At 38.3% G+C, this 26,303-nt stretch overlaps 5 protein-coding genes and 1 pseudogene across 5 annotated transcripts; 2 read left to right on the forward strand and 4 right to left on the reverse strand.

Moving 5' to 3' along the window:
- Window positions 1-495: 495 nt before the first annotated feature.
- On the reverse strand, window positions 496-1,434 carry LOC110167105 (olfactory receptor 11A1-like). Its single transcript, XM_020932409.2, has one exon. It carries the CDS (start codon window positions 1,426-1,428, stop codon window positions 496-498), a length of 933 nt encoding a protein of 310 aa, XP_020788068.2. The 5' UTR covers window positions 1,429-1,434.
- A 3,744-nt stretch (window positions 1,435-5,178) lies between these two features.
- LOC110167104 (olfactory receptor 11A1-like) lies at window positions 5,179-6,120 on the reverse strand. The gene has a single exon (XM_020932408.2). The coding sequence runs from the start codon at window positions 6,112-6,114 to the stop codon at window positions 5,179-5,181; it is 936 nt and encodes a 311-aa protein (XP_020788067.1). The 5' UTR covers window positions 6,115-6,120.
- A 5,147-nt stretch (window positions 6,121-11,267) lies between these two features.
- LOC110167103 (olfactory receptor 11A1-like) lies at window positions 11,268-12,206 on the reverse strand. The gene has a single exon (XM_020932406.2). The coding sequence runs from the start codon at window positions 12,192-12,194 to the stop codon at window positions 11,268-11,270; it is 927 nt and encodes a 308-aa protein (XP_020788065.2). The 5' UTR covers window positions 12,195-12,206.
- A 2,754-nt stretch (window positions 12,207-14,960) lies between these two features.
- Window positions 14,961-15,897, forward strand: LOC110167102 (olfactory receptor 11A1-like; annotated as a pseudogene).
- A 4,169-nt stretch (window positions 15,898-20,066) lies between these two features.
- On the forward strand, window positions 20,067-20,990 carry LOC110167101 (olfactory receptor 11A1-like). The gene has a single exon (XM_020932404.2). It carries the CDS (start codon window positions 20,067-20,069, stop codon window positions 20,988-20,990), a length of 924 nt encoding a protein of 307 aa, XP_020788063.1.
- Window positions 20,991-24,870: 3,880 nt separating this feature from the next.
- On the reverse strand, window positions 24,871-25,818 carry LOC110167099 (olfactory receptor 11A1-like). The gene has a single exon (XM_020932403.2). The coding sequence runs from the start codon at window positions 25,801-25,803 to the stop codon at window positions 24,871-24,873; it is 933 nt and encodes a 310-aa protein (XP_020788062.1). The 5' UTR covers window positions 25,804-25,818.
- Window positions 25,819-26,303: the final 485 nt, after the last annotated feature.

Genomic DNA, 26,303 nt, shown 5'->3' on the forward strand with positions numbered 1-26,303 from the left:
ACACTCAGCATGCTCTTTGCACATATAACTTAACCTCAGATTTATCTTCATGTTTTTGTCATTTTTAAAATACAACACCAGTCAAAAGTTTAGATTTACATTCTCTTTCCATGTTGTTTTTTCTTTGTGTTAGACATATGGACTAGACATCACATACATGAGGAAAGATATATGGAATTATTTACAAAAGAAAAAACTTAAATAACTCAACTCTAAAAAAAATAAATAAATACAAATTCTGCAAAGCTCTGCAAACTCCCGGCTTTCTCTCTGAGCTTCGTTATGAAGTGGGAGTTATTTTTAGTTGGATTTTTGTCTACTACATGTCATGTTCATTCTTTTTTTTTTGCCTCCAGTGAGAATCCCCCTTGACAAACCCTCGCTTTCACACTTTCAAACATAAAATTACACAAGTGACGACTGGCTGCGCAAAACATAATAATTAAGAAGTCATTTATATTTAAAAATAATGGCCTTTATTGAATCTGAAGCGTATTAGTGACTGACAGTACAATGTAACATGTTCTTACACAGCTCTCGGACTTTGGTCAGTTTAAATCCGTAGATTAAAGGATTAAACAGTGGCTGAACTGCCAGAAAATACAGCGATAAAACCAACGCGACGGCGCTGTGCAAGTTCTGCAGGTCGAATCTGCTCCCTAAGACTTCGAAAAACACTCCGAATGAGAAGTTCAAGAGCGAGGCCAGGTGAGGAGCACAGGTACTGAGAGCTTTCTGCCGCGTGTGCCTGGAGCCCCTGAAGCACACCTTTAAAATACAAATATACGTACTCATCATTAAGAGCAAAGGCCCAAAGACTGTGAGGATCGTTACGAAGAGTCCGTAGATGTTGTTGACGGAAGTGTCAGAGCAGGAAAGCTTAACGATAGAATAGTTATTGCAGTAGACTTTAGGGACGGTCTGTTCACAAAGCTGTAAAAGCGACGTTAACAAAACCACAACGAGAACAATTCCGAAAGCGTAGAACCAGGGAAAAGCAAGAAGACACATCACTTTGTTGCCGTTCATTCTCGTCCTATACCGCAGGGGGTAGCACACGGCCAAATATCTGTCATACGAGATGACGGCCAGAATCATAAACTCCGTCGCAGCGTAAGAGTGAACGAGGAAGATCTGCAGGAAGCAAAAAGAAACCGAAATGGTGTAGACGTCCCGGATAATCTCAAACAAAAGCATCGGAAACAAGGCGGTGCTGCCGAACAGCTCGTTCACGAAGAGACTGCAGAGGAAAATGTACATAGGCTCGTGGAGGGTTTTGTTCGAACATATGACGATGATGAGGAGCAGGTTGGAGAGCATCATTAGAACGTACACGGACAATATGACGACGAAGTACAGCCATTTCAAAGAGCCGGTGTCGTAGAAGGCTCCCAGGGTGAAATGGGAAACCTGACTGGAGTTCGCCATCGTCTTTCTTTTCGTAACAGGCATACGCTTTTTCCGACTTGTCTCAAAAAGGCTTAGAGTGTCACAGAAAACTGTTTCTCTATGTTCAGTGCGTACGCAAACAAAAAACTTTAAAGTGACTATTCACAATGAGAAAATTCAAGCAGTCAGTGAAGTGAAATACCTCAGCCTCATTCTAGACCAAAAGTTCAAATTTACAGTGTTGGGAAGGTGACTTTTAAAATGTAATCCCCTACAGATTACAGATTACATACCCCAAAATGTAGTTTGTAACGTAATCCATTAAATTACTTCAAGTGAGTAATGTAATCTGAATACTTTGGATTACTTGATTTGCTGTAGAGAAGCAAAGACGAGGAAATCTTCACATAAGATGTTTTATCTGCTAAAAGAAAATAAAAAGCCCAGACTTTACTGAACCAAATTAAAAATATTATTGATAGAAGAGGAGGAGACACGGTCCTGGTTTAGTCCTGTTAAATCCTGTTTTAGACCTGGTTTAGTCCTGGTTTTAGACCTGGTTTAGACCTGGTTTTAGACCTGGTTTAGACCTGGTTTTAGACCTGGTTTAGTCCTGGTTTAGACCTGGTTTTAGTCCTGGTTTAGACCTGGTTTTAGACCTGGTTTTAGACCTGGTTTTAGACCTGGTTTAGTCCTGGTTTAGACCTGGTTTAGTCCTGGTTTAGTCCTGGTTTAGACCTGGTTTTAGACCTTGTTTAGTGTCGGGCAATGAGTGGAATTACCAAGAAGAGAGAAAAAAAAGAAAAAAAAAGGGACACAGCCCAAAATGTGAAAACAGGAAAATACCACCATGTAATCCATTACTTTCAACAAAGTAACTGTAATCCAATTACCACTCACTGAAACAGTAACTGTAACTGAATACACTTACTGATAATTTGTACTCTGATTATGTAACTCTGGTACATGTAATCTGTTACTCCCCAACACAAAATACTTGGCAAAGAAGATTAAAACTAGTCTCAGTTCATAAGTAAAGATGTAACACTCCACACTTCTAAACTCTTCATGAACGTAATGATCTTCTCTCATTGATCTTATTGTATCACCTCATGGTCCCAGGCTCCTCAACCACACTCAAACCGCTTTGTTGATTTGACAAACTGACCCTGAATGTCCTTGACAAAAAACCCAAACACTGGCACCACTGTGAAATATTAAAGAAACATCAACTTTTTAACTTTGATCACTTTACCAATTTTAATAATCTTAAATTATTTTTGAAGTGTCTAACTGCGATACACCACTGTACTCAGAACTTGCCAGGACACAAGAGGAGCTACTCGTGGTAATTGTGTTGTTCCTATGTACAGGACGGCTCTTGGTCAGTCTTTCTCTTTTAAAGGGGACAGTCTGTGGAACGGTTTACCAGCTGATTTAAAATTGCAAACCAATAACAACAAATTTTATAAGGAAATCAAAATTATTTCCAATCAAAAATGCATCCAGTGAAAATGTACTGTATATATTTTATCTGTATGTAACTCATGTGTCTTGTATTCTCTGTTTTTATATGTGTAATTTATATTTTTATATGGACAGGTGTTGAAAACTACCACTTGTGCTAAAACACTCAAAGCAACGCATCTGTCTTGTCTAATGCCATTGTGATAAACAGAAATATAAACAATTCATTCACGCGGTTTACTCGTATAGAAAAACATTTGAGTGAATCTCGTTTGTTTCCGCTGGTTTTCAAAGAGAACAACAACGGATTTACAATAAAAGAACACTTCCGAGTCGAGTCTTTTACTTGAAACACGCATCAATTTGAATTCAGTTGCAGCAGCGTTGTTAAGATGAAGAGTTGATAAAAAAATTTACCAAAATGTGAAGGCTAATAACATAAAAATGAATAAATGACAATGACAAAAACCAGGTCTTCATCAAAACGAAAGAAGATCTGAGCTCAAATGTAAAGACGGACCAAAAATGTCTTAAGTGAAATTCTGAATCGTGAAAATATTAAAGCTAAACCGGCTGCATAGTCATCGAGGACGTTCTTCGATATTAATCAAACTCAATCAGTCCAGACGCCCCAACGCTTGTAACGCCGCCTCTCTGATCTCTAAATACCTCCTGGTGTTTTTCCCTTAAGGCCCACGCTGTGTTTTTGCTTTTGTTGAGCTATTTATAACTTTTTAAATCAATTTTTATACTCTCCAATCCAATCCAACTTTATTTGTGTAGCACATTTATAAACAAGACGGTTTCCAAAGTGCTGTGTAAAACTTTTAACTCTAAAAGGGCAGCAGAATGATGTTCTGAACAAATGGGACTAATAGAAACAATAGATAAATAATAATAATAAAACCACTGAATACAAATAATAAAATCGGTAAATAAAAGAGACTAAAAGTGGCTCGGGGCGGGTCCCAGACAAGGCTCTACTGTAACTCGGACTTTATTCCGTTCCATTTAAGGCCTACAGTCTGCATTTCAAAAACTAACACAACAAAAAAGGATTCAAGTTTCATTTCTGTATTAAGAATATGATACACAATACAAGGTAGACATAATAACCCATGTGTCGTTTGTTTTTCAAAATAAAACCAAAAATAAAAAAATGAAAAAACAACTGTTTTCTTCATTATTTGTTATTTGTTTAAATGAGTAATGGAAAAAAAACGGGTGACGGACGTTTTTTTCCTGCGATGCCGGACTTTTGCGTCTCACACTAAACCAGGACTAAACCAGGACTGAACCAGGACTGAACCAGGTCTAAAACAGGACTGAACCAGGACTGAACCAGGTCTAAACCAGGTCTAAACCAGTAAACCAGAATTGAACTAGACTACAAACCAGAACTGAAACCAGGAATGAAACCAGGACTAAACCAGGACTGAAACCAGGACTAAACCAGGACTGAACCAGGACTAAACCAGGACTGAACCAGGACTAAACCAGGACTCATCTTGGACTTGAGAGAGAAAATCCCAACCCTGTGGAGCAGGGTGTCCGCAAAGAATGATCAGGCGACGACTGCGCTTTGTCCCATGAGCGCTGAGCTCTGCACCGTCCTTTCACCTGTGGCCACCTGATGGTCTACCTCCGGGCCCGTCCCGACACTCAGTCCTGGTTCAGTTCTGCTCTAGTCCTGGTTTAGTCCTGTTTTAGTCTTGGTTTAGTCCTGGTTCAGTTCTGGTTCAGTCCTGGTTCGGTCCTGTTTTAGTCTTGGTTTAGTCCTGGTTCAGTTCTGGTTCAGTCCTGGTTCGGTCCTGTTTTAGTCTTGGTTTAGTCCTGGTTCAGTTCTGGTTCAGTCCTGTTTTAGACCTTAGTCCACAGAAACAGGATACGGCTGTTATCTATTATCCATTTTTTCCATTATTCATTTAAACACAAAATCCAAAACTGAAAAAACTGAATCGTTACCTGTTTTTTCATTTTGGATTTGGAGTCAAATAGTGAAGAAAAGTTTTTTCATTTTAAAATTTTTGGTTTTATTTTGAAAAACAAATCAACTAATGATACACAGATTCATGACGTACAATGCATTTCAGAAAATCAGAGTTGAGTTCAAAATAAACTAAAGAAAAAACAAATCTATGTAGGAGGATTCATTGTAAGTACTATTAACAAACGCAAAATATAAATAAAAATGAATGACAGTATTGCAGTAAATATATATTGAACTGAAATTGAAATTGTATTGACTGTAAAGATTCCTAAGCAGTTTATTTAAATGAGGGTAATTTATTTTTACAAACTTTACGTATCACTGAAGCCGTCTTACCGATGACTGAGAGCAGAATGCAGGAGATTCCTACAGAGCACTCGGATTTTGGGGAGTTTGAGTCCGTACATCAGTGGGTTAAAGAGCGGCTGAACTGCCAGAAAATACAGCGATAAAACCACTTTTAGCACTTTGTGGACGCTCTTGAGGTCGAACCTGCTCTGTAAGACTTCGAAACACACTCCAAAAGAGAAATTTACGATGGAGGCCAGGTGAGGAGCGCAGGTGCTGAGAGCTTTCTGCTGCGTCTGCTTGGAACCCCTGAAACAAACCTTTAAAATACGCAGATAAGTGAAGAAAATCACCCCTAAAGGACCCAGAACGATCACTGTGGTAATGATGAGTCCATATATGTTGTTGAGTTTCGTGTCAGAACAAGCCATTTTTACAATAAAGTAGTTATCGCAGTAGACTTTAGGAATGACGTTATCGCACAGTTTGAGCGGAATACTTAAAATAATAAGGAGAAGAATAGAAATGCATGGATAAGACCAGGAAAAGGCAACAAGAAGGAAGACTCTAGTGAAGTTCATGTGAGCGCTGTAGTGCAGAGGGAAGCAGATGGACTGGAAACGATCGTAAGACATGATGGCTAAAGTCAGAAACTCGATAGAAACATAGGAGTAGATGCAGAAGATCTGAACGAAGCAAAAGGAAGGTAAGACGGTGTGGACGTCTACGGGAATCTGATACAAGAGCAACGGGAACAACGCAGTGCTGCCGTAAAGCTCGTTCATAAACAAACTACAGAGAAAAATGTACATCGGTTCATGGAGAGTCCTGTTCAGACAGATGATCGTGATGAGGAGCAGGTTGGAAAGCACGATTAGAAAATACACAGACAATAGAATGACAAAATAGAGCCACCGCAGAGGCCCAGTGTCCACGTAGGCTCCCAGAGTGAAATAGGAAACGTGACTGGAGTTGACCATGGTCCTCCTTTTGGCAGACATAGATCTGGACCTGATCATCCAACCATTGAAGATTTATGATGAGGACACATCAGTGCAGCAGAAGACCCTCATGAAGTTATTCTTTAAAAGTTGTCAAATATCATTATAGTTTTTGTCTTCAGTTAAAGAAAGTACAAATACAAACAAACATAAAACAGATGTGCTATAGTCAGAATGTGTTGGCTCCTCTCTCTATATGTGCATATATATATACTCTATAACTCCCTGAACAGTGACGCCGGCCCACAGAGACTCAAACATTTCCTCATGTGTTCAACCACACCTTTATCAACTTTATTAGTCATTTTGTAGGATTCTTTGATACTCCTCTCGACATTCTACTAGATGTGTTCATGAATGTAGACGTCATTACTGTTGATTGGGATGATCCAAATGGAAAAAACCTCAATAGCGTCACATTGCAGTGTAACACAGCCCTCAAACTACTGCTCCAAGTCTTATTAACGGTACGATAGGTCTGTCAAAGTTGAGTAAAATGCACCGCTTCAAATCTACCCATATGGAAAAAAAAAAAAAAAAACTGGAAGAATTTACCACTGTCTTTGTAGTAAATCTTTATATAAGGTTCATATGTGTCATGTGGTTTACTCCTGAAAGTGTCTCCTTTTACATTTTTCTCAAACAACTATATTATGAAAAACTAGTAAAGATAAAGTGAACATTTTGCATGACATTTACAGGTAATGTGCATGATAAACTACATTTTCTTTGTATGTTCCATGTAATGTTTGTATTATTTAATTATATGTTGCAGTTAAAAAAACAAAACAAAATCAGAGTCAGAAGAGGGAATTTGAACCCAGGTCCCCCATGTGAAAGTCCAGTGACTCACCTGTTAAAATTACCCAACTGTTACTGGTGGTGAGAACTACAGCAGATGTTGAGGACAGTTACAAGTATCCTGGTATCCCACAAGTAAATGGCTCCTCGAAGAGGCAACAAGGAAAGGAGCTACAGGATTTTGCAGAGTAAAAATCTTTTTACAGCCTGATGTTTGTTCACTGTGACATCAGTGGAAGAGTGTGTGTCTTATGTGTTTTAAGGTCATAATATTTGTAATATTTGCATTACTGTGTTTACCCCCATGCCGCTCAACACACACACACACACACACACACACACAGACACACACACACACACACACACACACACACACACACACACACACACACACACACACACACACACACACACACACACACACAGACACACACACACACACACACACACACACACACACACACACACACACACACACACACACACACACACACACACACACACACACACACACACACACTGTGATCATTTTCTTTCTCACTCTCATACACACACAACACATCAATCAAGTTTAAGGAAACAATCATCATTTCACTTGTTTTTCTGTGATTCTGTGGTAAAAATGACCTTTGTCCAACACTTGTGAGGAGATTGTGTGTGGGATTAGTGTCATATTCAGCTCTTGCAGGTTACAAAGTTTTATATGTTTCATTCATATTTACCAAAGATCTTGTAACTGTTTTCACTGTCATATACAAATCTTTTAGGATTCAGATAAAACATGTTCAAATGGTTTATGATTTGTCTGTACCTTTTCCATATGGGGAGTTGTTTCAAAGGAGACAGATTATGTCAAATAGACTTTTATGAGCTTTTAACCACATGACAAGTTTCCCACATGATTAGATTACTCAGTTGTATTTCATTTGATTCTACTTTTCAACACTTACTGTTATAAAATAAAGACAAGTCTGCTGTTTGCTAAAGTGAAATTAAACTATGAACAGATTGTCTATGAGTTCTGCTGTTTTCAACTGAAAGTCAGTGGATCCATGTCTTTACTTAAGACATTTTATATTTTTTGGTTCATTTTCACTATAAACTGAAATAAATAAAGATCTACATTGTTTAATACTAAATACATAATGTCTTCTTCAAGTTCAACTACAGAGCAGATTTGAAACACTTTATATTTGCTTTAAAAGAAACCATAAAAATCATGTGTTGTAATGTGTTTTATTGATGCATCTAAAGCATTCATATCAATCACTGGAAATGAGTCAGAGATGCCTCAGTTTATAGTGAGAATTTTAGCCTATTACAGCCACCAGGTAAATGCAGGTGAAATGGAACAACAATGAGTCAGACTCGTTCAGTGTCAGTAACAGAGTCAAGCAAAGAGTTTCCTATTTTGTTTTGTTTGTATATGGAGGATTTGTCAAAAGAATTCAACAGGCTGTGTGACTGCATTTATTCAAGTGAACCACCTAATGTAGAACTAAGGATGATAAATATGTCAAGTTTGTATTGTGGTTATGCTTTGACTGTATGTTACAAATACAAATATTTGGGACATTAGATCACAGATGATGAGTCACATGATGAGGACATCGACAGACAGTGTGTCATGACGTGCACAGACTCACAGGCTCACGTGCAGGTTTGATGCCTGTACAGTGGAAGTGACACTTTAAAGTGTACTGTAGTGCATTATATACGGCACACCTGTGGTTAAAGTACTGAAAAGGCCGAGACGGGAAAGTGCGTGTAATCTGTCTGTGTCAGCAGGGATCAGAAGATTTCAGGCAAACACACTCTGTGTACTGCACAAGTTCATCTGTCACCTCAAAGACTGTGAACAGATTTATCATTATCAAACTTAGCTATAAGTGAGACCAGACATTAACACATCACATCTTCTTTGTATGTTCCATGTAATGTTTGTATTCTTTAATTATATGTTGCAGTTTAAAAAACTAAACCAAATCTTAGTCAGAAAAGGAATTTGAACCCAGGTCCCCCTTGTGAAAGTCCAGTGACTCACCTGTTAAACTACCCAGCTGTTACTAGTGGTGAGAACTACAGCAGATGTTGAGGACAGTTACAAGTATCCTGGTATCCCACAAGTAAATGGCTCCTTGGGATTAGTGTCATATTCAGCTCTTGCAGGTTACAAAGTTTTACATGTTTCATGCTGCACATATTTACCAAAGATCTTGTAACTGTTTTCACTGTCATATACAAATCTTTTAGGATTCAGATAAAACATGTTCAAATGGTGTATGATTTGTCTATATCTTTTCCATATGGAGAAATACCCATGTGGAAAAGGTATAGACAAATCATCCCACAATCCCACACACAATCTCCTCACAAGTGTTGGACAAAGATCATTTTTACCACAGAATCATTGAAAAACAAGTGAAATGATGATTGTTTCCTTAAACTCGATTGCTGTGTTGTGTGTGTATGAGAGTGAGAAAGAAAATGATCACAGTGTGTGTGTGTGTGTGTGTGTGTGTGTGTGTGTGTGTGTGTGTGCGTGTGTGTGTTGGGCGGCATGGGGGTAAACACAGTAATGCAAATATTACAAATATTACAACCTTAAAACACATAAGACACACACTCTTCCACTGATGTCACAGTGAACAAACATCAGGCTGTAAAAAGATTTTTACTCGGCAAAATCCTGTAGCTCCTTTCCTTGTTGCCTCTTTGAGGAGCCATTTACTTGTGGGATACCAGGATACTAACTTGTAACTGTCTCAACATCTGCTGTAGTTCTCAGTCAACTAGTAACAGTTGGGTAATTTAACAGGTGAGTCACTGGACTTTCACATGGGGGACCTGGGTTCAAATTCCTCTTCTGACTCAGATTTTGTTTTGTTTTTTTAACTACAACATATAATTAAAGAATACAAACATTACATGGAACATACAAAGAAAATGTAGTTTATCATGCACATTACCTGTAAATGTCATGCAAAATGTTCACTTTATCTTTACTAGTTTTTCATAATATAGTTGTATGAGAAAAATGTAAAAGGAGCCACTTTCAGGAGTAAACCACATGACACATATGAACCTTATATAAAGATTTACTACAAAGACAGTGGTAAATTCTTATATTTTTTTTCCAGTTTTTTTTCCCATATGGGTAGATTTGAAGCGGTGCATTTTACTCAACTTTGACAGACCTATCGTACCTTTAATAAGACTTGGAGCAGTAGTTTGAGGGCTGTGTTACACTGCAATGTGACGCTATTGAGGTAAAAAAAAACAAACAAAAAAAAAAACACCTGGGCCATGATTTGGAAACCCTGGAGTGAGAGTTAAATATGTTCTTTCTCCTTTTGAGGTCTGAAATTTGTCATTTGAAATCAAAGTGGTAATGAAGTGGTAGACCGTAGCTTATGAATGAACACGAGAGTGGAGCGGTTGGTGGTATAGTTCACAGATACAGAACCACAAAAGTTCATATGCGACCAGTGTTGGGAAGGTGACTTTTAAAATGTAATCCCCTACAGATTACAGATTACATACCCCAAAATGTAGTTTGTAACGTAATCCATTAAATTACTTAAAGTGAGTAATGTAATCTGAATACTTTGGATTACTCGATTCGCTGTAGAGAAGCAAAGACGAGGAAATCTTCACATAATATGTTTTGTCTGACAATGAAAAGCCCAGACTTTACTGAACCAAATAAACATATTATTGATAGAAGAAGAGACACGTTAAATCCTGTTTTAGTCCGAGTTTAGTCCTGATTTAGTCCTGGTCTAGATCTGGTTTAGCCCTGGTTTAGTCCTGTGGTTTAGTTCTGGTTTAGTCCTGGTGTTAGACCTGGTTTAGTCCTGGTGGTTTAGTCTGGTTTTAGTCCTGGTTTAGTCCTGGTGTTTAGTCCTGGTTTAGTCCTGGTTTAGACCTGGTTTAGTCCTGGTGGTTTAGTCCTGGTTTAGTCCTGGTTTAGACCTGGTTTAGTCCTGGTTTAGACCTGGTGTAGTGTCCGGCAATAAGTGGAATTACCAAACAGAAAAAAAAAAAAAAAAAAAAAAAGGGAATAGCCCAAAATGTGAAAACAGGAAAATACCGCCATGTAATCCATTTATTTCAACAAAGTAACTGTAATCCAATTACCACTCACTGAAACAGTAACTGTAACTGAATACAGTTACTCATAATTTGTACTCTGATTACGTAACTCCGGTACATGTAATCTGTTACTCCCCAACACTGTATGCGACAAAATAAATGACATGTTTACTCTGACAGGTGTATGTCACTACAGAAACGTTAAATAAGCAATGATCTGAACTTTCCCGATGAAGTCATTTTGTGCGTCTGAGCGTGTTTCTGCACAGCACTCGGACTTTGGTGAGCTTGAGTCCGTACATGGCAGGGTTAAATAACGGCTGAAGGGCCAAAAAATACACCGACAACAGTATACGCATGAGTTTGGGCACGTTGGTCATGTCGAACCTGCTCTGAACGACCTCAAAAAGCATCCCAAAACATAAATTTATAACGGAGGCGATGTGAGGCGTGCACGTGCTCAGGGCCTTCTGCCGGGCCTGCTTGGATCCGTTAAAACACACCCGCAGAATACAAATGTACGAGAATAAAATCACGCTCAGGGGACAGAAAACGGTCACGAACAGATTCGCCAAACCTAAGATGTTATGGACGACGGTTTTACCACACGCCAGCTGCACGATGTAGAAGTTATTACAGTACACCGTCGGGATCGCGTTTCCGCATAAGTCTAAAGACGCGGCCAAAATCTGCACGGTGATGATGGCGCACAGCGGGTACAGCCACGACACGAAGATGAGGCCGGAGATCTTGCACGTGTTCATGCGCACGTTGTACTGGAGGGGGAAGCATATGGCTAAATACCTGTCGTACGCCATGGCGCTCAGGGTGAACATCTCCGTAGAGGCGTACACGTAGAGACAAAAAATCTGAAGGAAGCAAAACGTATACGAGACCGTGTGCACGTCCTGAAGCATTTGAACCAAAAGGAACGGAAATAAACCAGCGCTGCCCCAAAGCTCATTCACAAACAAACTGCAGAGGAAAATGTACATAGGTTCGTGCAGGGTCCTGTTCAAACATATGACAACTATAAGCAGCAGGTTGGAAAACAGTATAGAGGCATAAACACACAATATGATGAGAAAATACAGCCATCTCAGAGAACCGGTGTCAAAGTAGGCTCCCAGGGTGAAATGGGAAACCTGACTGGAGTTGACCATGGCTCTCCTTTTGGTTTGTGAACAGCGGCTCATGTCCTCAAAAGCAGAGAGCGGCAGAGCGGAGTGAAGAGAGCCCCCGCAGCCGGCTCTGACGCAAGACGCCGACGACCGGGCGTTTTAACCTCTCCGTGCGACTCCCAGGAGGGGCGGAGAGAGGCCGGGGCAGCTACGTCAGCGTAAGTGTTGTGTTACTGAACAAACGGGAAATCTTTGGGGATCATTTCAACGATAAAATATACAATAAATAAATAAAGTCACGTTTTTATTTCTTTACATTTATGCAGCGCTTTTCTACGTTCACTCAAAGCGCAGATACATCAAGAAACCACTCACGTAAATATTAGAGGTGTAATGGTACACAAAAATCACGGTTCGGTACGTACCTTGATTTTGAGGTTACGGTTCGGTTCATTTTTGGTTCAGTATGGGAACAAAATGCAAAACCATTTTCTTGTTGTTTATTTGTGTTTTTATTAAACTAACAATTTATTTTAACATTATACAAACGGGAAAATAAAATAAATGCAAAGTGTTGCTCGTAAGTTAAATTATATATCCTTAAATAAGCAACAAATACATGAAATATTATAAAAAATATTATAAAATGATTTAATGTTTTTTTTGTTTTTTTTTTACAAAACAAAGCAGTTTCCAAAGTGCTGCACAGAGACCATAAAACAAAAACAACAAAAAGGTAAAATACAAAAATTTGGTCATACCAGTCCTAAAACAGTAAAACCATTCAAATCAAATAAAAGCAAGACCATAAAAATCATAAAATAGCAGTTTGCAAGTTTATAATTTAACATTTGGCGTTGTTATAATGTCACCGATAATGATACCTTTGATTTATCAGGCACCTGGACACTCAAGGCCTTACAACAATAAACACATACATATAAATATTAAGTAAGAATATACATGTCCCAAATTTTTACTACTGTATTTTCTGGACTATACGTCGCTTCAGAATATAAGTCACAGCAGCCAAAAAATATGTAATGAAGAAGAAAAAAACATATATAAGTCACACCAAATTATAAGTCGCACTTTTTAAATAATATAAATAATAAATATATATTATATTTATATATTAATATAAATTCATATAAAATCAGAGATCAGGAACCAACATTTCACATTAAAAGTCAAGTTCTAGTAATAACAACAGAACAGAGAACATCAGGCCAAAACAGGCCAAACTCTTCATCTCACTCAAATCAAACAAATCACTAAATCCATTCAATTCTTCATCCTCGGTGTCACTTCTGAGCAACTCCACGACCTCCGGCGGTAAACAGAGCGCCGCTTCCTCTTCTGTGTCGCTGTCGTCAGACTCAGCATCAGCTCCAGTTAGAATTATTTCCGGTCTTTCTGAATCCCGACAGGATGGTTTCAGTGTCACTGAAGTCACTTAAATGTTTAATTTTCAGTGGTACAGAAATAATTGGTGATCGACTGACATGATACAGACAGAACAGAGGCTCTTTCTACAGGAGACATGCACAATAGAGCCAAGTGACAGTGGTACAGGAGGAACAGGAGCAGCAGATACTCACACACAAGACTAGAACCTCTCTTGTGGCTGTCAGTGTGAACAATTCAATACATAAGTTGCACTGGAGTATAAGTCACAGCACCACCCAAACCATGAAAAAAAGTGCAATTTATAATCCAAAAAACACAGTATCTGCCAGAAAAAAATTGTGCAGATTAATTTGTCACTTTAATAACTCTGAACATTGTTATCATGAGCCTCACTCATGTCACACTCAGCTCAGTCTGATCTATGGAGACACTGGTCCAGCTGTTAATACTGGACTACACATCTGTAAGAATCATGTTCACCCTCTCCAGGCAGGCGTTGCAGATTTGCAACAGCTAAATTACCTACTTACTCCACATCCATATTTTTTATTCAGGAGTCTTTTCTCCCATCCATGCTGATAAACATGGACGGTGCAGACTGTGCAAGAACGGCTACAAAGTGCAAAGTACTTTTGTTGTTTACAAAGGATAAACATTGTTTCTTGGAGAACCACATGAAAAAGTGATGTTGTTGTGCCACTGTAAATCTGTTACACTGTGCTTTATGTTTTTACAGTTATGAAAAGTGGTTTACACATAAAGTTAGTGTTCAAATCATTTTCAGTCTTCAGTGTTAATTTACCACACCGGACCAATGTTGCAAATCTGCAACATCCCAGAACACACTGGATGTGAAGGTCTCTTTCAAAAAAAAGTCAGGATTGTATATTACTACCCCATATGATCATTTTCCCCAAATATCAGATTTTTCCTGATACAAAAAATTAATTTGAGCCTGAGAGGGATAATGATGATGTCTATTTAAAAGGAACAAATTCTCCACCACACAACAGCACAAACACAAGTTCAATCAGAACTAAAGTTGTAAACATGTTTATTCTTCACTCCTCAAGGGGGCCCCAGAGTCCTGGTGCATGGTGATTGGCCCCTCTTCACACTGACCTCATGGTTTAGAGCTGAGAAGAAGTATAACTGTACAAGGCTGGCCCTCAGTCACAACTATTTTCAGAAATATTGTGAACCTTTATTTGTGTGTGCATGTTTTGATGATCTCCTGGTTTCTGCGGGTCTTTTTTAGTCAAATCCTGGTTTTGCTCAGGAGGAAATCTGATCACTACATCAAATTTTGCCGTTACCTTTCAATAAAGATCCAGTGTGTGGTGTGTGTTTAAAGACAGCCGGTATTGTTTTACATGGACCAGGCGGTGAAATCGTACCATGCCTAACCAAACTCACGTCTCATACTTTATTCTCACAGGATATTTTAACGTGTCTCAGCTGAGGTATCTGATTTTCGTCTTTCTGGGCTCCTTGTACGCAGTGATCCTTTTCGCAAACATTTTACTCGTCGTGCTGATCAGCCTGAACAGAACCCTGCACGAGCCCATGTTTGTTTTCCTCTGCAGCCTTTTCCTGAACGAGATTTACGGCAGCACGTCTCTCTTTCCGTTCCTCCTCTTCCACATGCTCAAAGACGTCCACACCGTTCCTCATTCGCTCTGCTTCCTGCAAATCTTCTGCTTATATTCCTACGCCACGGTCGAATTCTTCACCCTGGCCGTGATGTCGTACGACCGCTACGTGGCCGTGTGCTTCCCGCTGCAGTACCACGTCCGGATGAACACGCGAAAGGTCCTGGTCCTCGTCGTTGTCTGCTGGACCTGTCCCTGTGGTCATCAACATCGTTCCCATCACTCTCTCCGCTCCGTTAAAACTCTGCGGAAACATTATCCCGAAAGTCTACTGCGATAACTACTTTATTGTGAGGATGGCGTGTTCAGATACCAGAGTGAACAATATCTACGGAATAATCGCCACTCTCCTAACTGTCTTTGTGCCGCTGACTTTCATTTTATTCACGTATTTACGCATTCTGGTCGCGTGCTTTTACGCGTCTCCGCAGACTAAGCAGAAGGCTCTCAGCACCTGCATGCCCCACTTTGTTTCTCTGGTTAACTTTTCCTTCGGAGTGTGCTTTGAGATACTTCAGAGCAGGTTTAATTTGAGTTTTATACCAAACGGGTTCAGAGTTTTGTTGTCGTTGTACTGGCTCGTATCTCCGTCCATTCTGAACCCGTTCATGTACGGACTGAACAACTCCAAAGTCAAGACCGGCTGCCGAAACCTGTTTGGAAAAGCGCAGCAGCAAGCGTGACCTTTTCACCTTCTCGATTAGATGTGGATTCACTGTGAACGACCTTTTCTTGAACAAAAATCCTTCCTTATACTTCGAATTAAACGTTTAATTCAAACAACATAAAACTGTACTGATCCAAGTGTAATATGTGCATAATGCAGTACTGTACCATATTTGTACAATGTAGAGAAGTGTGATAAACTAGATATATTTTTGGGGGGGTTGGAGTTTACAGGGTAGAACGGCCCACCCCACATGGAAAAGGTACAGACAAATCATACACCATTTGAACATGTTTTATCTGAATCCTAAAAGATTTGTATATGACAGTGAAAACACTTACAAGATCTTTGGTAAATATGTGCAGCATGAAACATGTAAAACTTTGTAACCTGCAAGAGCTGAATATGACACTAATCCCACACACAATCTCCTCACAAGTGTTGGACAAAGATCATTTTTACCACAGAATCACAGAAAAACAAGTGAAATGATGATTGTTTCCTTAAACTTGATTGCTGTGTTGTGTGTGTATGAGAGTGAGAAAGAAAATGATCACAGTGTGTGTGTGTGTGTGTGTGTGTGTGTGTGTGTGTGTGTGTGTGTGTTGGGCGGCATGGGGGTAAACACAGTAATACAAATATTACAAATATTACAACCTTAAAACACATAAGACACACACTCTTCCACTGATGTCACAGTGAACAAACATCAGGCTGTAAAAAGATTTTTACTCTGCAAAATCCTGTAGCTCCTTTCCTTGTTGCCTCTTCGAGGAGCCATTTACTTGTGGGATACCAGGATACTTGTAACTGTCCTCAACATCTGCTGTAGTTCTCACCACTAGTAACAGTTGGGTAGTTTAACAGGTGAGTCACTGGACTTTCACATGGGGGACCTGGGTTCAAATCGTCCTTTTGACTAAGATTTTGTTTTTTTAACTGCAACATATAATTAAAGAATACAAACATTACATGGAACATACAAAGAAAATGTAGTTGATCATGCACATTACCTGTAAATGTCATGCAAAATGTTCACTTTATCTTTACTAGTTTTTCATAATATAGTTGTATGAGAAAAATGTAAAAGGAGCCACTTTCAGGAGTAAACCACATGACACATATTAACCTTATATAAAGATTTACTACAAAGACAGTGGTAATTCAATTCTTATATTTTTTCCCCCATTTTTTTCCATATGGGACATCTCTGACTACAATTTCACAGAACTGAATAATTGCATCTGATTTTTGTTGTGTTTAAAAGTATAAAATAAATGCATTCATTAAAACACTTGGTGTCGTGTGTCAGTTAATCAATGGATTTTTTGACTAACAGTTGTATTTGGAAGACAAAGTATGAATGAATTTTTAAATAACTCTTTTGACATTTTTTTTTTTTTTTTTTTTTTTTCATTTTGTTTATCCTTCATTGTGTACTTTTCTTGTGAAAACCTGCACATGTGACATTTCAAGCGTCAGCCAAATGATCAGATTTGTGGTGTGCTTTTAAACATAATCACTGCTTTTTTATTCTGCAAATCAGATTTTATTACAAACGCTTGTGAACTGAAGCAAGTGTGACCTCCTGTTGAAGAAATGTTTATTAAATTAAATGTTAGTGTCTCTAATATACATTGGTTATGCATTTGTACTTTTATAGTTAAAGCTTAAACGATGGCATGACAGAACCCGCTGTTTTATTGTCTTTTTTTACAGTTGAATCTGTCTTTTTTGCATTTAATTGGAAAACTGTGTTTTACAAGATCAATGTTAAACCAAATTCCTTGTGGCTCCATGTGATTTGTGATAAAGGTCAGTAAATCTACTGTAAATGCAGTTTAACGCCGCGAGGGATTTAAAAATATAAATTTGAACTATTCCTGCTTTTCTGAACCTTTATATTCATGACTATTATACAGTTAACACATGTGTACTTAACTGTATTTTATTCTTCTATATGCTCTGTAAAGACAAAATCACATATACTCAAATAATTTTTTACCCATTTTACTTAGTTGGAAACACAATAGTAAATTCAGCGTTTACATTTGTGGTGTGTATTAATCACAGTAAAAGAAACGGTAACAAGCTTTTCAGAGTCAATGTTGAGCTTGAATGATTTAATAATACAGTGAGGGAAGATCTCACACGGGGGACGTTTGTCTCGGGTACGTGGTGCTGCATCATTGACATTCAAACATAAGACATAAAAAAACACAGTTAAAGCCTGAACATGAACTGAAGAAGCAGTTAGTATGAGCTGCAAAATGTATGTGATCAAAAAACTTTTGTCCAGCTGACAAATTGAATTTCTCTTTTGTTATAAAAACACAGTTAAAACTACTACTGTAACAATTTAAATACAAAATGCAATGTCTTAAAAAAGAGAAGCACAAACATTTCTCCCTATGAAGTACCTTTAATAAATCTTTATAGACTTGTTAAAGTCTGTTTTGCATATTGGGCGTCATTTAATAACATAACAATGAGCAATCAACAATTACAGGAAAAGAACATAAGCAGAATTACTTAGCCAGAAGAGAACAATTATCATTGAAGGCGGTGGTGTTTGTCACGATATTTGAAATCCAAGGCCACAAAGTAAACTTATGTTTGTTTTTATCATGGACAGAATCACTTTATTTACAGAAACTCTTAAAAAATATACTTTTTTGTGGACCTGCATGTGGAAAGACGTATTAAATCCCTGCTAAATGGAGACGAGTCTTGTTGGATGTTATTCCTGTTTGTTCTCTGGTGCATTGCTCGGTGACGTGGCACTTCTGAGCTTCAGCTTTAAATCCCTCAGTGTTGGTCGTCAGGTGCACACACTTCTCCTGAGTCCTGTCTGTCAGAGCGTTACCTCCTCCTACTCTGAGATTTCAAACCACAGATCTCAAGCACACGGGAGCAGATTTTTGAAATAGTTTTTTCAATGACTGTTTACATTTTGTTTTTGAACTGTTTACTTAAAGGGATTTCAATTTATTTACATTGGATCTTGTGTTATTAGCTGTTGATCTGATACTGAGAAATGAAATGCTTTATTAAAAAGTCAGATAGACAAAATCCAAACATTATTCACTGTATTTATAAGTGCATTTTACTTGTGATGCATATAGTGATTTTGTATTTGATTTTTCCTCATGTGTTTTTAAGCGTGCGTTCACACTTTGCAGGTTTGGTCCTGGTTTAGATTCAGTTTGAGTCCTGATTTAGATTTGGTTCCGTTCTGCTCTAGTCCTGGTTTAGTCCTGCTCTAATCCTGGTTCTGGTTTAATCCTAGTTTAATCTGGGTTTAATTCCGGGGTGAGTCTCTGTTTAGTCTCATTTTAGAAGCGCTGATTGTGCAAGTGTGAACACAACATAACATACCCTTTTCACATTTGACAGTGTGATTTCTAAAAGACATTGTTTAACTAAAGATACTATGTTTGTGGAAAGGTTTGCTCTTTGAATATACACTTTGACATGGTTTACTCTGGGTTAAATACTACAACTTTGCTAAAATGCTTTTATTCTGGAATTGTACTTTTATTTTCTTTAATATAACAATTTCAGCGGCTTCAGTTGATTGATTCCTTGTTTGGTGAGTAAAGTAAGGCATGTTTAAAGCTGACAAAAGTCACGGAAAACACTGTCGGCACTTGTTGACTGCATTTTTACTGCGTTGTGTTTTTAATCCTTGGTTATCTTATTCTTATTAAACACTAAAATTGTGGGTAGTACTCAGTTGCGTTTACTTTTAGAAGAATTTGTGCTTTTCAGGATACTTTTCTGACACCTTTTTCCACATTTACTTATGTTTGAGTCATTTTGTCGGAAGTAGAAATCATTTTACTTGATCTTATTAGGTACATGTACACTCTTCTTCCCTACAAATAACAAAAACTTTACATGAACATCGATGATCCAAACATTTGCGCTTTGAACATCTTTTCCTCAAATGAATTTTGTGTGCCTACTCTTTGGAAAATACCAGAATCTGTGCATTTTTTCATGTTTAATATTTAGTTTTTCTGTCCGAATCGATTAACTCGTACAACATAAATCAGATTTTAAACACATTTCATTTCCAAATACTTTTTTACTCTTACTTATTATTATTATTCTTATATTCTTATTACTGTGGTCACTACTTTTACTACTACTTTCTAGTACTTTGGATACTGAGCGTGTACCATGAACTACACTCCGGTCATTCACTTCGTCCTAGGCGCGTACATCGATATTGGACCTTTAAAATACTTGAGCTTCGTGGTTTTACTGCTCATGTACTGCGCTATTATCTTGTTCAACATCGTCCTCATCGTCGTCATATGTCTGAACCGAAACCTTCACGAACCGATGTTTATTTTCCTCTGCAGTTTGCTTTTTAACGAACTGTACGGCAGCGCTGCCATTTTCCCCTTGCTCCTCGTCCAGATCTTTCAAGACGTCCACGTAGTTTCGTACACGCTGTGCTTGCTGCAGATATTCATCCTGTATTCGTACGGCGGGATCGAGTTCGCGACGCTCGCTGTCATGTCGTACGACCGTTACCTGGCTATCTGTCACCCGCTTCAGTACGCTTCCAGGATGACGCCCAATAAAATAGCGGGTCTCACGGCTCTGACTTGGTGCTACCCGATTATGATGAATTTGTTTATTACTTACGCTCTCACGGCTCCGCTCACCCTCTGCGGGAACGTCATCCACAAAGTTTACTGTGATAACTACTGGGTGGTCAGACTGAGCTGCTTCGATACACGACTCAATAACGTCTTCGGGCTCACGCACATGTTTTCCGTCATCTTGAGTCTCATTTTACTCATCATCTACACGTACATCCGGATCTTGCGCGTGTGTTTCAACGGGTCCAGGCAGACTCGACAGAAAGCGCTGAGCACGTGCACGCCTCACCTCCTCTCCATCATCAACTTCTCCTTCGGGGCCTTCTTCGAGATAGTGCAGAGCCGCTTCAACATGCAAGCCGTGCCCAACCCCGTGCGAGTGTTCCTGTCGCTGTACTGGCTCACCGTGCAGCCCCTCGCCAACCCCCTCGTCTACGGACTCAAGATGACCAAGATCCGACTGGTCCTCAGAGCGCTGCTTTTTGGAAAGTGAACCAGCAACTTTAGCAAATCAAAATGTATATGTTTTTATCATTTGTAAATATGCACATGTAAAATAACTGTTAAAAATTACATAAATACAACCTTACAAACTTGTCAATGTAATTCATGCTTCTTTGTCATAGCCCAAAAAATTTCTCTCATCCAGTGATCCAATGAATCTTTTCTTTTTCTCTCCTCTTAAAGTAAAAGTGTCTTTCAATTTAAGAATTTGTCACTGGAAAATCAAATGAATGACATGAGCCTGTTTCTGTTTTTGACAACATTCAGTATCTTAAAGAGAAAATGTGTAACTAAAAGTGACCACTGTTCTTTTGGGGCACTAAGACAAAATAGTCCCGACCAATATTTGCCATTTTATTTTAATAAACAAAAATAGACATTTATTCTGATATTTTTCCAAACTCAATAGTATTAACTGAACATGCTTTAGTTCGCATTTTGTTTATTAGATTATTCTGAGATGTATTCAATGATATGACAACAGGGTTACACCTGCCGCTTTTTCATTGGCTGTAACAGAGTGATGTCATTAGTGGAGCCAGGAGCCTAAACTGGGAAGCGGCAGGACAGGGCCGCACCTGAAGATGTCGGTTTGAGCAGCGTGAGTGAAGACGCTGCACCTAACTTTGACATTTTTTTTTAAAGGAACTGACTTGGTTTCATCTTCAATTAAACTTGTCTTATAATGAGTCGCTGCGGAAAAAGAGCAACTATCAGCACAACTGCACCTCCCAAACGGAGCCCTACTCGTGCGCTGTGAGACCCCGACTCTACTTGACAATATTCCATGGAAAAATGTACGGACATGACCTCACAAATATATCATCACCAACAAGCAAAGAGAAACCTGCTACAAACTTCTACATCACTGTTATCCACTAAGAACAATGGAGACAAACTGAAAAATGAAACCACCTCTCACTTATTTTGGACCTGCCCAGACTCTGTGTTTTTGGAAACAATTCATTAAACATATACATGTAACTTCATATCCCATTTGACCCTTTCTTATAAAGATGTGTTGTTTGTTTTTTGCAGTCTGCATCATACCAAAAGTAAACTATATTATATAATGAATCTGTTAATCAAGTAACCTATCAGTTGGTTTCATGGGGGGGACCAAACCTACGCCTTTGGTAACAGGTACCTTCCATTCTGAACCCATTCATGTACGGACTAAACAACTCCAGAGTCCAGACCAGCTGCCAAAACCTGTTTGGAAAAGTGCAGCTACAAGCGTGACCTTCTCAGATGATTCACTGTAAATGACTTTTTCTTGAACAAACATCCTTCCTTATACATAGAATCAAACTTGTCATTTCAAACAAAATAAAACTGTGCTGATGCAAGTGTAACCTGTTCATAATGCAGTACTGTACCACATTTGTACACTATAGAGAAGTGTGAGAAACTAGCTCTGTTTTGGGCTTTGAGTTTACGGGGTCACCTAGTGCCTCTGCTCAATTTCATTTCTCTCCAGTGACTAGGTCCGGAATCAGAAAAACACTAGACAGTTTGCAAGAACCCCAGAAGTTGTAGACTGCGCATCGACCAATCAGCTGTGAGCTGTGAAGCCATGACGACAAACTCAAGCTCCTGTCTGTGTCTCTTTTGTGGTACAGCAAAAAAGTAAACAAAGCGTTGAGATGGATGTAGACAAAGACAGACATTCTGTGTTGGCAACGATTCCTAAGATTGAGGATTTAAAGCCGGAACAAAGAGAATGTTTGGTGAATTTTATCAAGGGGAAAGACGTTATTGTCCTTCTTCCTACAGGATTTGGGAAAAGCTTAATATACCAGTTAACCCCGTTAGCAGCGCATTACATATGTCAAGACCAAATAGCAGCGATTGGTTAAATTAAAAAGTACCTGCCTATCGTTGAGCGAATGAATCCTAATGCTGCGAGGTCAGACGTTTTTCATGAACTGAAACTGGCTGATGAATCAGACTAGGAACGACCCACATCAGTGGCTACATTTTCATATAATTAGAATAATCAGTAATAAAACGGAATAATTACATGTAAAATAACAGTTAAAAAAAAAAAATATATATATATATATATATATATATATATATATATATATATATATATATATATATATATATATATAGCCTGTCCAAAGCTTGTCAATATAGTTCATGCTTCTTTTCATAGAACCAAAAATTCTCCCTTCTCTTTTCTCTTCTTAAAGTAAAAGTCTCTTTCAGTGCTTTTAATTTAAGAATTTGTCATTCAGTTCAAATGTATAACTCGTGTTTGTGGCGTTAGACTACTAACTAAATGCATCTTTGTTACATAGATCATTTTTCAAACTCTTTTTACTCTAATCATGCCCAACTGTACCATTTTTCTTGCCCAAATTTCTGCCCCCAACCTTACTGTGATGAGACCATTTCCCGTATTCTCTTTTCCTACATTTGGGTAACATTTTTTTCACTACATTCACAACTGCGAGTCTTATTTATTTATCTTTTTTTAACTAGGATATATGGGTCATTGCACACCACATCTCCGAATGCCCCCACTCAACCATCTCAGATTTGACTGAAAAAATTCTAGGAGGTTCACACACTAAAGTCCCAAATGTTAGCTCCCAACTCCTTATAGTATTCTCATAAAAAAAAATTCAAACCCCCAGAAATCTGTGATAAACCAAAAGCACATTTGTAAAAGTCCAGATTCTACAAGGACATTTGCCAAATTTTAACCCTTGAAAATTTGAAGGACTGACCTTAAATAGTTTTTTGGATACAACAATCTGAAAGTGGCTCCTTGGAAAACTCTGCTCAAAACAGGTCAGGGCAGAGTTGACAAAATATTTTTTAATGACAAAACTATAAGGAGTTGGGAGCTAAAATTTGGGGACATTTGGAGATTTGGTGTGGAATGACCCTTATAAAGATTATGAAAAGATAATGACGACTTTCAAAGCATCCAGCAAACTTTTTTTTACGACTGAATATATTAAAAGTCCTTTATTACATGAAGGGACGCCAACGTATTTCGAACAGCAAGATGGTCTTTGTAAGGGCAGATTCTACAAGTACATTTGCCAAATTTTAACCCTTGAAAATTTGAAGGACTGACCATAAATAGTTTTTTTAGATACAGCAATCTGAAAGTGGCTCCTTGAAAAACTCTGCTCAAAACAGGTCAGGGGGGAGTTGACAAAATGTTTTTAATGACAAAACTATAAGTCGCTGGGAGCTTAAATTTGGGACTTGGGAATTTTTTCAGTTAAATCTGAGATGGTCGAGCGCGGGCATTTGAAGATTTGGTGTGGAATGACCCTTATATGCACATAAAGATAATGACGACTTTCAAAGCATCCAGCAAACTTTTTTACTATTTGATTGATTATGAAATCAAATGATGAAATAAACATTTGTACATTGAATTGAATTATATTGTAAAATGCCCAGATGAAGTAAACCTGCATCTCAGCTTAAACAGTTCCAAATTAGAAAACAAGTTTAAAAGTACATTTGCCAAATTTTAACCCTTGAAAATTTGAAGGACTGACCATACATTTTTAGATACAACAATCTGAAAGTGGCTCCTTGAAAAACTCTGCTCAAAACAGGTCAGGGCAGAGTTGACCAAATATTTTTTAATGACAAAACTATAAGGAGTTGGGAGCTAAAATTTGGGGACATTTGGAGATTTGGTGTGGAATGACCCTTATAAAGATTATGAAAAGATAATGACGACTTTCAAAGCATCCAGAAAACTTTTTTTTACTATTTGATTTATTTAATCTTGTGTAATCAAATGATGAAATAAACATTTGTACATTGAATTGAATTATATTGTAAAATGCCCAGACGAAGTAAACCTGCATCTCAGCTTAAACATTTCCAAATTAGAAAACAAGTTTACCCAAAAGCGTCTTTCTACACGAGCTCCGTATCTTGGACATTTTCAGTCCGTACATCACAGGGTTAAACAGCGGCTGCACGGTTAAAAAGTACAAAGACAGTATAATTCGGAGCAGATTTGGGACAGAACTCATATTAAACCTGCTCTGAATGATTTCAAAACTGACCCCAAAAGAGAAATTAAGCAGCGAGGCGAGGTGAGGCGTGCAGGTGGTGATGGCTTTCTGCTGCGTCTGCTTCGAGCCCCGGAAACACACTTTAAAAATACGAAAATACGTAAAAAGAATCAGACTTGATGGCAACACGGTGATGAGGAACAACTGGATGAGCCCGTATATATTGTTAACGGTGGTGTCAAAACAGGCCAGCTTGACGACAGAGTAGTTATCGCAGTACACTTTGTTTATAACATTTCCACACAAAGGTAAAGGCGCGCTGAGAGAAATCAAAATCAAGATCGCTAAAAATAACAAGAGCCACGTCAAAGCAATGAGGATGAAAACTTTAGCGTGGGTCATGTTTGAATGGTACTGCAGAGGGAAGCAAATCGCCAAATATCGGTCGTACGACATGACGGCCAACGTGAGAAACTCTACGTGTCCGTAAGAAAAGATACAGAAGATTTGAAGGAAGCAAAACGGAGCTGGAATCGTGTGGAGATCTTTGAGAATCTGAAGCAGGAGAAACGGGAACAAAGCCGTGCTGCCGTAAAGTTCGTTCACAAATAAACTACAGAGAAACAAGTACATGGGCTCGTGCAGAGTCCTGTTCAGACAGATGACGACGATGAGGAGCAGGTTGGAAAGAACGATCAGAACATACACGGCCAATATAATGACAAAATACAACCATTTCAGAGGCCCGGTGTCGAAGTAGGCTCCAAGGGTGAAATGGGAAACCTGACTGAAATTAGCCATAGTTGGTCTTTTGGTTTGAAAATTCACCATTAAGTTTTGCTTGAGGAGACTATAATAAATTAAGTTAAGCGGGGACTAAAGTAAGAACAACATCAGCACAAAATGACGAGAAAAAAGTCGTACAACTACACCACACAACAGGACTTTTACGGGAATAAGCATAAACCAAAATTTTAGCAACCTGTGTGTACATCAAATACCCACATTTACATGATACTTAATCATTTACATAATTAAAAACACACATTTCACTTTACAAACAGCTTCAACTGTAAAATGAGCTCTAAAAAGTTAGTTTTCAAGAATAAACCAGAAGGATTTTGTACTTCTAGCTATTGTGTGTTTTTCTGACTTTGTTCCTGGACTTGCTACATAAATAACTGAAGACAATGACATTCAATCAAATCACATTCAACAGTTAAAATTCTATATTTAAAGATTGTCACAGGAAAAATTATTGCCAAAAATGTCAAAAAATAAATAAATCTGGGACAAATGAG

Source organism: Boleophthalmus pectinirostris, unplaced genomic scaffold (assembly GCF_026225935.1).
Source record: "Boleophthalmus pectinirostris isolate CB_2022bp ecotype Guang Dong unplaced genomic scaffold, ASM2622593v1 HiC_scaffold_9, whole genome shotgun sequence".
In the NCBI taxonomy this organism is placed as follows: Eukaryota; Metazoa; Chordata; class Actinopteri; order Gobiiformes; family Gobiidae; genus Boleophthalmus; species Boleophthalmus pectinirostris.

Coding starts and splice junctions, on each gene's coding strand:
- LOC110167104 (XM_020932408.2), bottom strand. CDS start 6,114: ATGGTCAACTCCAGTCACGTTTCCTATTTCACTCTGGGAGCCTACGTG.
- LOC110167099 (XM_020932403.2), bottom strand. CDS start 25,803: ATGGCTAATTTCAGTCAGGTTTCCCATTTCACCCTTGGAGCCTACTTC.
- LOC110167103 (XM_020932406.2), bottom strand. CDS start 12,194: ATGGTCAACTCCAGTCAGGTTTCCCATTTCACCCTGGGAGCCTACTTT.
- LOC110167105 (XM_020932409.2), bottom strand. CDS start 1,428: ATGGCGAACTCCAGTCAGGTTTCCCATTTCACCCTGGGAGCCTTCTAC.
- LOC110167101 (XM_020932404.2), top strand. CDS start 20,067: ATGAACTACACTCCGGTCATTCACTTCGTCCTAGGCGCGTACATCGAT.